We start from the raw sequence: 12,071 nt of genomic DNA on the forward strand, positions 1-12,071 counted from the left end.
TTGTAGGAAAAGGAATTTTAGTACCAACTAGTGCCAGCTCACAGGTGCAAAAGCAAGGTGCACAGAAGCTCCACATATTTTTTCACTGGTTTGGTAATTGTATGTATTAGTCAATTCTTTTTTCCCTTTCTGGTTGTAGCACCAACGTCAGGAGGTTAACATTGGTTAATCCTATAAATCCAGGGGAGGCTATGACCATATGACAGAAGATCGTCTCCCAGAGGTGGAAATGATGACACGTGGGATCAGGGTCTCCCATTGTATGACAAAGTGGCATCACATCAGGCAGGAGCAGGATGTTTCTACTGTCTTTACCCAGAAGTTTGGTTTAAAAGGGGGTGGCAGGTGTAGAGTTGACAAAGGGATGGATGGAATGTGCTGGAATGTCTGTTGTCACACAGCACTGCCCCTCCTGAAGGTCTGCTCTAAACTGATCTCTGACAGCAGAGAAGCCAGAAGCACACGTGGCAGGATGTCCTTCCTTGCAGGGCTGTGAGTGAGGACTAGAAGGCGGAGGATGAAGGGAGGCCATGATTCACTGAGGATGGGCACACCCGATGCATATGCAAAACTGGGGTTCACGACAGTCTCGCGGGGGTTTCTTGAGAACCACCGGCTTTGCTGCCGCCAACTAAGACAGAGGGAGCTTCCCAGACATCCTGGAGAACTGCAGTGGCTGCCCAGGGAACTCTTGAGAATTGCTGCTTTGGTTGGTCAAGCTGAACTGCAGTGGCTGCATCCCTGACCTTCACTGTTCCAGCTCCCCCAGATCCAGTACTAAACCCGCCATATCCAGATACTTGCCAGGGCTTCTGCCTTCCCAGACAAACGCTGATGGGAAGACCTCCTGCCCAGCATCCACGATCTTCCCCACCACACCTTCCAGGAGCTGCTCATCCCCAGTTCTCTCCCATGAGATCTGGATTGTTTCGACCTTATTCTCAGCTCCAGGGATGAGGCAGGACTGGTCAATCGCTCCCTCCATGCCCCGATGGCTGGTCCAGGAGTGGACGTCTACTGGCCTGAACAGTGAGTGCAGGGCAAGGTCCTGACCACAGCCATCATTTCAAGAGTAGGCATATGGCCAGTAAGAGTGAAGCTACCCATTTCTGGGTAACAGTTGGTGAAAAGAAGCTCTCTCCCTTCTGGACAGTATGTCATGGGGAGAGGGGACCAAAACTGCTTTAGCCATTTGGTTACCACAAGGGAATCCAGCCTGAGGTTCACACCAACTCAGGAAGCGCAAATCAGAAATCTGCAGAGAAACAGACCTTGAACCCTCATCAAACAGGCCCTGGAATCCATCCTACTTTTGGATTTTCAATTTACATGCTGTTCAAAGCTATTCAAGTTGGGTTTTCTGATGTAACCAAAAGCATCCTAACTTACAGGTGTTTTCATAAGACTACTTTGCTTGTGGATTTCTTGGCTAAATGTATTAACATTTGTTTCTTCTCACTGAAAGTCCAAATTTTCAGCAGAGCCGAGTGCGTAAGACTGACAGCTTCGGCCCACTTGTTCCTCTCTTGGCTAGTGTAAGCCACCAGGTTCTCAGTGTACTGTAAGACCGACTTTAAGAACCTGTTTAAGAAAGAAAAGAAGTTCATTTCATCTATTTCATTACAAAATGCAATCACACACTTAAATGTGTTCTCATTTTGGAATTACAATTAAAGTACTGTAATTAATTTTTGTCTGCAAATTCAAGAAAAAGTCATCCAGTATGGAAATAAGAGAATATAAATTAGATAAAAAAGGAAAATGCTGAAATGTCAATGTCATTGGAGAGGTGGATGGAATCAACTCTTTCTAATCCAGACACGACATTTTTAGATGGAACTTGACTCCAGAAAGGATCTTAGAGGCCATCTGGAATAAACTGACATGGAATAAACACACAATCAACACGATGATGAATGAGCAAGCCTTCCACCCACTAGGACCCTGTGGCAGCATGCCTCCTGTTTCCGTCCTTGGACGTCCAGCTTCCAGCCTCCACGATGGATGGTCCACTACTGTGGAGCAGACACAGTCCACTCTCAGACAGCTGCTGCTGTTAGAAAGGTTTCTGTAAAGATATCTATCAACAACATGTTCACAGGGTTACCTCTGACTGATGGGAATAACTGTCATTTTTCCATTTTCCAAGTTCTCAAAGTTTCCCAAGTAGTTTGAAATTCTCTCTGACTTTTAATTTTGAAAATTTTCAAACTCGGAGAGAAGTTACAAGAATAAAACAATGCAAATCCACAGATCCTTCATCTAGAGAGTGGTTCTCAATCGGGAGTGACTTTGCCCTCCAGGGGCTATTTGGCAGTGTCTACACTGCCTCTGGGTGCCACAGCTGGGGGTGCCACTGGCACGGAGTGGGCGGCTGCTCCACACCCTACAGTGCACAGGACAGCCCCCACAGAAAACGAGCCAGCTCAAAACACCAGCCGAGTCGAGGCGGAGAAACCCTGATCCAGAGTCACCAACCGCTGACATTTTGCACAGCCGCTGCCCTCACTCTCACCTGGACTCCACGCTTCTTTCATAAAATGTCATACTTTCATGTTCATTTTAAACATGCATCGAGGTGCCTGCTCCCCACAAAGCATTAGCAACACGACTCTCTGGAGGTTGTTATTATCACATGGGGTGAGGAGCTCCGAAAGCACTCACACGTAAGTCACATCTCATCTTTCGAAATGTGCCCACACAAGTGTTGGTTTTAAAGGTTCACACACTTGCACTGAAACCCACGCAGAAGAACCGTGAAGAGCCCATCAGACCAAGGGCTTTAGAAAATCAAAGAAAATAACCAGAAGGAGTGAAAATTATTTAAAATTACCAAACACAGTTTCGTTTCTTGTGAGTATGACACACTTACTTAAGATACTGCTGATATTCGTGAGCATTTTTTCCTGGAAGTTCATGAATGTTGACCATTTCCACTGCAATCAGCAATAAAATCAGGTAAAGCACAGGAGACAGAAGCTTAATGCTAAAAATAGATAAAACAAGTTAAAATTTGACAAATTAAGTATTTTTCACTTTCATAAGGAAAAAACATTTCACATAACCAACCCTTTTCTTAAAAGAATGCTCTGTGTCTATGGCAGCTGTTTTCTAACCGCCATGGCGTGGCCCCTGCAGGCTGCACCAGGAGGGCCCACAAGAGCTGAAGCCCAGCGGTCCTCTGCCAGCTGAGTCCCACCTTCCTCCGTCTTCACTCTCAGGGGGCAAGGTCTTGATTGACGGGAGCCAGCAGCGGTCCTGACACTGCTCTCTGGGAGCACCAGGACATCACTAGCCCTGCGCCCAGGCCTTCCACTCAGTTCCTGTACTCTTTGCCATCTGTCAACACCTTTCTTACAATTTGATATCCAGTAAAGGACTCTCATAAGAAGAGAGATACAGATGGCTTAAACACAAAAATGAGTTCAATGTCTCCAGGACTCAAAGAAATTCCAATCAAAGTAAGATACTAACTTTCTGGTGCAACAGGTACAGATTTTTTAAAATCTATACCGTTTTGGGAAGGACATAATGTAATGGGCAGCATCTTATAAAGTACCAGCAAGAGTGTAAACTGGGTATAACCTTTTGGAAGCAACTGAGGCATGTCTATTAAAAGCCTTATAGACACAGATACCACTCAACTCAAATTTCTAGGAATTGGTCCAAAATGGTTATTTCTTAAGGATGTAGAACATTCTAAAATATACAGTGAAAGTGGAGAAACCACAGTGCAGGCATCCTCGAGTTAATCTGCTGTTATATTTTAAATCAAAATATTCATTTGGGTTGGTAGAACCCACATTCTCATATGCTGAAATTACAAACATTGTTTTAAAATAAGATGTACTATAACTTTCTCTGAAAAAAAGTATTTCTCTGAAAGTAAGAATTAGAGCATCCAAAAGATAACTCCTGCCCAAGAGAGCTTCCTCCGAAACAGGACGGCAAGCCACACACCTACTCAACATGCGCAGGAAGTTCTGCCTCTGCCGGGAACGGAGCCTCTTCTCCACCCACTGCTGGTGTCTCAGCTCCATGGAGGCCACGACCTGGCCCGACACGCGGGAGCAGCACGTGCTGATGTTCCGGAGCACAGCGAGCACTTCCAGCACGGTTCTGGGACAGAAGAGGGTCGGGATGTGGATGCTGCAGAGTTCATGGAGCACCCGCGGCCACCTGCGGGTTAGAGAGGACTTCAATGGGGCACGTTCCACCTCTGATCCTTTGACTTCCAATGGGGCGTGTACCATGACCGATTCTTTGCCATTACTGCCCCGCCCGGACCTACCAGTCTGTAACTTCTGGTGGGGATGGTCACGTCCAGTCGGCTAGCACGACTGTTACCCACAGCAGGTGTTAAATGCATGCACATGCTTCACTGTGGTGAACGGAACACGTGCGGACGACTTTCATCAGACAGACCGACACGTCCACAGAGATTATCGGAGCCTGTCTAATGATTCCTCTAGGGGAACAAGGATAGGGGGATTCTAACGCTACCACTCAGCTTATAAAATGTAAAGCACAGAAGAGGGCTAAGTTTGTGATCACAATGTGCTTTATCAATGTTTTACCAATTCTCAGGATGTCCTGACACTTGCTTCTCTGTAGGAAGATCATCCAAGTCACCAAAAACACAACGATCCTCAGGCACGTGGTGACACAGCTCACAGGTGATTTTTATAAGTAAAGAGTTGCAGGCATTTGTTTCAGAATTGCCTTCTAATCTGAAAAATAGAAAATATTTAAGTACATATGACACAAATGAAGATGCCTTCATTAGCGCTTGTGCAAAATAATGTTTATTTTAATGGGTCACTGAGCAAAGCACGTGATCTGAGTTTACTTTCCCCAAATATAAAATGAAAACCCACCATCAGGGCAGTGGTAAAAATGAATGATACAATATGCTAAAAGCAATGCCCATTGTTGACAAAGACGACATGTGAGTCAGCCACATGTTACTTCTGCGAGATGAGCACTGTGTTCTGACCCCAATTCCTATCTCTATTCTCACTTCTCCCCCCAAGCCTCAGACCCCGACTCCCAATTGTCCACCATGTTTCTAGTGGATGCCATCCTCCTCCCACAGCACCTGCCCCACTCCTGCATTCTTGCTCTCTGCAAGCAGCCCCACACACGGCCGGCCCTGAGCCGGGAGACTACACCACTCTTGGTTCCCATCTCCCACCGACACCAGCCACCAAGGCCTCGCAGTCCTGCCCCAGCACTCCGTCTTCCGATGGCCCTGCTGAAGAAGACATCACTCGGAGGCTGACATTCGCTGACAAGTGTGAGGCCTTCGGGACCCCAGGAGGGAACTCACCTGGCTGCTTCCCGTTCAGCGTCTCCGGGCAGAGGCAGCAGAGGCCATAGCCCAATGCTCGCCCCACAGCCCAGCACCTGAGAGGAGAGCGTCCGACTGCTGTGAAAGATTTTACAATAACGTTCTAGAAAACAGGCTTTTAAATTGTTACAGATGTCACCCCACTTTCTAGAAAACACGTATTTGTAAAATTGCTACAGATCTGACATTTCAAAACTCAGTTATTCAATGGGGCTGGCCCCATGGCCGAGTGGTTAAGTTCGCGCGCTCCGCTGCAGGCGGCCCAGTGTTTCGTCAGTTCGAATCCTGGGCGCGGACATGACACTGCTCGTCGGACCACGCTGGGGCGGTGTCCCACATGCCACAACTAGAAGAACCCACAACGAAGAATACACAACTATGTACCAGGGGGCTTTGGGGAGAAAAAGGAAAAAATAAAATCTTTAAAAAAAAAAAAAAAAAAAAAACTCAGTTATTCAACATAATCAGATAAGGGAAGGCCAGTGGGACTACGGGGCATTCACAGGTAGCTGATATCCGGGGTAGTTATAAACACATCCACAAACTCTCTTGGCGCCCCTCCTTTGGGAGCTGGGGTCTATGTCCCCTCCCGTGAATCGGGACTAGCTCTGGCGAGTGGCCTGTCACCAGGAGAACAGAGCGGCAATGAGGAGGCTGTGCGACTTCAGAAGCCAGGTCAGAAACCAAGGGACCTCCCCCCAGGTTCTGCAGACCGCCACCCTGGGTGAAGCCAGCGATCACGCCAGAGCTGCAGCTGCAGGGGCCACGTGAGACCTCAGGCCAGAGCCCCAGCCAAGTGCCCAGAACCAGCTTCTCATCTTCTCAGATGGGACACCAGCCCAGTGGAGCCGGACCCACATTTCTGACCCATAAACAGGTCTGTCTACTGCTGACAACCCCTTCCAACTGAAGCCACTTTCCTTAAGCTATCACCGTTCGAACTGGGTCTTCTCCAGGCACCGTTTCTCTCCAATGCCTTTGCAAATCTCTCCCAAACCCATCATGTGCTATAAGTAGCTTCCTTTGAGAGGGCACTCTAACTGAGGAATTTCTGAGTTAGCAGCTGTCGTGATTGTTGTATTCTTGGGACAACCCCATTATTGCTCCCTTGTACCACTTTCATATCCTACCACATGTAGAAAAAAGTACCTAAGCTAATTTCCAAGCTGGAACTTCCTGGCAGAAATGCTTTAAAATTTATTGTTTGCTTGTTTGTTTGAATTTATAAGTTAACAAAAGTTGGTAAAAGAAAAACTGACATTCTTCACAAGTAACCAGCAAAAACTGTTACTAGTTCTGGGTTATGACAAAAATAATAATAGTCTACTAGGGCACTATGCTAAACATTTTCCAACAGTCACCCACTTAGTACTAAAAACACCAGATGAAGCATGCAATACCGTTACTTCAACTGCTGGACATGGAACCTGAAGCCCAGAAAGACCAGGCAACTTGGCCAAGGCCACGCACCCGAGTGACCAGAGAAGGCCATGTGCCCGAGTGACCACACAAGGCCATGCACCCAAGTGACCACGCAAGACCACACACCCAAATGATGCCCTATAGTTTGAAAGCCAGATGTGCTAACCCCAAAGTCCAGCTCGACGAGGCGGGCCTACACCCTTCAAACACCTCTGCAACAACTGACTCGCACACACCCATCTCCCAAAGGGCCACATACCTGCTTTTTCAGCCAAGACACTGGATGGAAACGAGCACTGTAGCCTTCTGCAAGACTAGTCAGGGATCTTACTGCTGTCTTCTCCTAGGTTAGAAAAAACAGACATTAGTTGCTGCAACTTTTGGTGAGGCTTCCAGTTTTCTTCTGATGAATTTTAATTCACATAAGTCTGATTTCTCATTGTTTTCATTCACGTAATTCAATTCAGCTATAAGAAAGCACAACTTTTCATTAAAACAGGTATGACATAGTAGTCAAGTCACAACCAAAAAAATGCGTTTTAACAAAGCCGATTAGTAACGATAAATTAGAAAGGCATGTCCACTCTCTGTCCACAATGCAACAAAACTATAAATAAGTAGGAAAAAATTAAAAGATCCCAAACAATTGAAATTTAAAAGATTCTCCTAAAAAAACAGAATGTAACAGGAATTTAACCATTAAAAATCAATACAACTAAAAGAGAACTAGATAGCTATAAAAAATTGCTAAACATATAAACACTGAAACAAGAGTAAAAATAACATTATTTACAGCTGACATAACTGTATAACAGGAAAATCCAAGTTGGCTGACTAAAAGTTATTAGAAATAAAAAGAAAAGTCAGTGAGTTGATAGTCAACAAATTTAACATACAAAAGTCAATAGCTTTCCTACATAGAACCAGTACCTACCTAGTATTCTCAGTAGTACAAAGCAAATAACTAAAATAGCTAAATGTTGCTGGAAGAAACGCACTTGACCTCTCACCCACTCCAATACCTACGAAGGCCGACCACGCAGCAGGGCGTGTCTGGGCCACATACACGAAGCAGACAAAAGTGCGCCCTTGCGGGGTAGACATCCTTGTGGGGCAACGAGACACACACCGTATGAAGGTTACTGATGGTGCCTGTGGCTGGGTGGGGGCGGGGGTGCAGTGTGGGAGTGGTGGGGAGAAATAGATCAGATTTGGAACATGTTCTTAAGGTAGAGGATTGAGCATGGAATGTGGAAGTGCAAAGACAGGACCCTGGCCTTTGGGCTGAGCAGCCACGTGGAACGATGGTGCTGTCACTCAGGCGGGGAGTCTGAGGGAGGGGAGGCCTGAAGAAATGGAGATATCCGTGTGAGGGAGTAATGTTCCATGCAGCCAAAAATGTCACTTATCCCCAAATTAATCCATCAGAACCTCATTCCTATAGACTTTAAACCAAATTTCTGAGGACTTTCACTTTCTACATTCATTTTTTTTTTCTGCTAAGGAAGTTTCCCTGAGCTAACATCTGTGCCAATCTTCCTCTATTTCATAGGTGGGTCACCACCACAGCATGGCTGTGGATGAGTGGTGTAGGTCTGCACCCGGGAACTGAACCCAGGCTATCAAAGCAAAGTACGCCAAACTTAACCTCTAGGCCCCGGGGCTGGCCCCACTACACTAACTTTTCCATCTTGTTTGAACTTTTATACAAGTTTTACAATAAGTGTTACATGCATAATCTGAAAAAAGATTAAAATATCGATAACAAATATTCTAACCTAAATTATTTATTTTAAAATAATAAAATTACAGTTTACTGATAGATGCAAATTTGCCACTCTACCAATTTAATAGACATCTGTAAAAATTTCTGATATATTTAGTTAATCCTGTCTTATACTGTGTTTTGGTTTGCAATATCCTTTCACTGTTAAAAACAAAGGTAAATGTGTTCTTAAGAAATAGGTTAGGGGCTGGCCCCATGGCCAAGTGGTTAAGTTCGCACACTTCGCTTCGGCGGCCCAGGGTTTTGCCGGTTTGGATCCTGGGCGCAGACCTAGCACTGCTCATCAAGCCATGCTGAGGTGGCATCCCACAGAGCACAACCAGAAGGACCTACAACTAGAATACATAACTATGTACTGTGGGGCTGTGGGGAGAAGAAGGAGAAGAAGAAGAAGAAAAAGAAGAAAAAGAAGACTGGCAACAGATGTTAGCTCACATGCCAATCTTAAAAAAAAATAAAAAGAAATGGGTTAAATTATTTTAGATTAGATTAAGTAACACTGATTTATTTGTTAAAGAGAATACATGCATACATGTAATCAAGTCACAATTATTTGTTCTGATGGGGGTATACTATAACTCAGATAAATTAATACAGTAGATTGAGTTAACCACATTTGAAAAATAAACTACGTCCTTTCATAGCTGAATGACAGTGGATCTAGTGAACTGTTTTCTCCTTTTACATTACCTTAAACACTGATAACAGATCTTCATCAACGAATCTCAGTAGAAGTACAACGGAAAATGCAAGCAGTTGATCTGTTATTTCCTTTGGAAATCCAGGTAAGTTGATTTCCCCGTGGCTTAAACGATCTCTTATACGAGGACCCTCCTGATGGTTCAAGAAATCCCAGAGAAATTCCTTTCAGAAAATAAACAGAGAAGATATTTTGTCAGGATTCTCAGCAGAGGGAAGGAAAGTGCCAAGGCCCAGGATGGCCAAGCCTGACAGGCTTAACGAGCAGGAGCATCCATACACAGACAAGAACACTGAGCCTCAAGGAGACTGAGTTAATCAGGGCCACAGCAGTGCAGGGCCAGGCTGGGATCCTCCCTGGGAAGGGTTCCCTTGTCTCTCTAACTGCACCCCACTGCCTGGATCAAGACTGACAGGAGAAACTAGCATTAACCACTAGAGGTGACAGAACTGCGTGATGGCTCCAGTGCTTAGTAAGACTGCCCCTCTCTCATTCCCACCCACCTCCAAGGAAGAGAACTGAGTGGTCCACATTCGGAAGCTGCCACTTTCCGAAGTCAAGGAAAGAAACCACTGCTGGCTTCCCGCATGAACACAGCCCTCGTTTTCCTGTCTGCCCATGCCTCCCCCTTTCTTACATGCCCTCTCTCAGATCACCCCTCATCATTGAGGCCCAGTGATGATGGCAGCTTCTTTCTTAATAGCACAAGTCCAAGGCCTCCCCCACAGGGTAGAGGGAAAGGGCCAGGAAACTGCTGACCCAGGCAACTGTCTTGGACAGAAGAGTCACAGAGATTCAAGACAGAAAAGGGTATCAGATAAGGCAGTTCAAGCACCCCAACTTTGTGATGGCAGAAATGAACGCCCAAAGAACGTACGGAATCTAACTAGTATCACTCAACAGGAAGTAGAATCTAGGTTGCTAACTCCTAGACAGAAAGAATAAACAGAAAACTTCTATACAGTCAAAAGTAGTCACCACAGTATCCTCATAAAACACAAAAAGAGGGTAATACAAAATGGCTCTAAACAACTAACACTTCTCTTTTCATCCAACACACAATCTTGTTAGTCACATCTGACATCTGAGTTGTAGTTCACAAAGCAAAGAGTCCCTCTACCGGCACAATATTAAAAACAAAAAATCCAACAGCATTCAGGAACAGGGCAGCCACATCGTCAGGCCTTAGAAAAAGGAGACTCCAAACAGTGAGCACGAAGCACAAAACTGAGCTGGTGAGAGAGCTCAGCAAACATCTGCTGCACAGGACATGCGTGAGAACGGTTCAGAAGCACTTCTTCTGAGTGTGTCACAAGCCAAAATTAACTTCATTTTGGAGAAGTGCTAATCACATTCATAAACACAAGAATATGACAGTGGAAAAGATGGAATACTTCACCATTGCAGGCTCTCCAAGGAAAAGAGGAAGCTGATTGATTTTGCCATCACTCAAGTGTTTTGCCAATATCTAAAACACCAAAAATAAATAAGTTGGTAAACTGGTACACACACACCATACAGAACTTTAGAGTCTAAGGGTACAGTACCTTTGGTAAGATAGATAAGCTGCAAGCAAACTGAATGAAATAAGGACAGTCTTAAAAACACAGCAACCAGCAGTTCAAGAAATGTTCTCAGAACCGGTATAATGACTTTAAGTAGATATATCTTCTTAATTGTGTGTGCGTGTGTGTCTTTATATGTATATATGGGTCCGCAGAGCCAGGGCTGGTGATCTAGCAGTAAAGATCTGTCCTCTCACCACCCTGGCCCGGGTTCCTTTCCCAGTTCAGGGAACGACACCACTCAACATGATGGCTGTCATGCTGTGGTGACTGCGTGTTGCTGTGATGCTGAGAGCCATGCCACTGACATTTTAAACACCAGCAGTGTCACCCATGGTGGACTGGTTTCAGCAGAGCTTCCAGACTGAGGCAGGCTACGAAGGAGGACAGTACTTGCAAGAAAACTGGCCATGACAACCCCACAAACAGCAGCAAAGCATTGTCTAATATGGTGTCAAAAGGTGAGAGGATGGTGTAAAAAGACCGGGCAGGGTTCCACTCTGCTGTCCATGGGGACGCTAGGAGTCAAAATCAGCTCAATGGCACTAACAACAAATGTGTATGTATGTGTTTATGTGCACTTACGTGTATTACGTGCACATATATGTGTATCTGTATGTGTGTAGATGTGTACTTAGAGGGATGTACATGTATTTATGTATATGTACTTATGCATACGTGCATTTATGTGTTTATGTGTGTATGCTTGCTCATGTGTCTTTATATGTATACATGTGTGTGTGTTTGCATGTATCTGTATACCTGTATACGTATTCATATGTATGTGTTTATGTATATTTGTATGTACATGTGTGCATGTGTACATTTATGTGTACTTTGTGTGTGTAATTATATATATGTGCGTTTGTGTTTATGTGTACTTACATGTATATGTGTGTTTATATGTGTGTAATTATACATATATGTGTGTTTGTGTATATCAGTTACTTTATTAATTGCTTCTTAACTCACCATGGACTTTGGAACCCACCATCCAAACCAGTCCTATAGACCTAATCCTACACAGATTTGACTACATTATCTAATTTAATCTTCACAGTATCAAATATATTATATATTTAAACAATAGCAAATTATTTACATAATGGAATAAACTCTTCAGGTAAACAGATACATTTTTTAATTTACCCACCACTGTTCACTCTGGAATTTAATAGTTGTCTTAAAGGCAAAATGATCTGAATGTCCAACTCTGTACACATGGACTTTTCCTTTCTTTCCTCCTGT

The 12,071-nt window shown here is 44.5% G+C and overlaps 1 protein-coding gene across 15 annotated transcripts in view; it reads right to left on the bottom strand.

Moving 5' to 3' along the window:
* Window positions 1-12,071, bottom strand: part of ERMARD (ER membrane associated RNA degradation) — a 27,353-nt gene continuing 15,282 nt past the window's right edge. For all 15 annotated transcript variants that reach the window (XM_070603035.1, XM_070603037.1, XM_070603042.1 and 12 more), the window contains 8 exons: window positions 10,658-10,726; window positions 9,249-9,422; window positions 7,032-7,115; window positions 5,330-5,406; window positions 4,578-4,730; window positions 3,961-4,179; window positions 2,873-2,986; window positions 1-1,581 (listed from right to left, as the gene is read on the bottom strand). In XM_070603035.1, the coding sequence (XP_070459136.1) occupies window positions 1,398-1,581; window positions 2,873-2,986; window positions 3,961-4,179; window positions 4,578-4,730; window positions 5,330-5,406; window positions 7,032-7,115; window positions 9,249-9,422; window positions 10,658-10,726 (1,074 nt within the window). In that variant the 3' untranslated portion in view covers window positions 1-1,397. The remainder of the gene's footprint in view (window positions 1,582-2,872; window positions 2,987-3,960; window positions 4,180-4,577; window positions 4,731-5,329; window positions 5,407-7,031; window positions 7,116-9,248; window positions 9,423-10,657; window positions 10,727-12,071) is intronic.

This window comes from Equus przewalskii, chromosome 32, assembly GCF_037783145.1.
Source record: "Equus przewalskii isolate Varuska chromosome 32, EquPr2, whole genome shotgun sequence".
In the NCBI taxonomy this organism is placed as follows: Eukaryota; Metazoa; Chordata; class Mammalia; order Perissodactyla; family Equidae; genus Equus; species Equus przewalskii.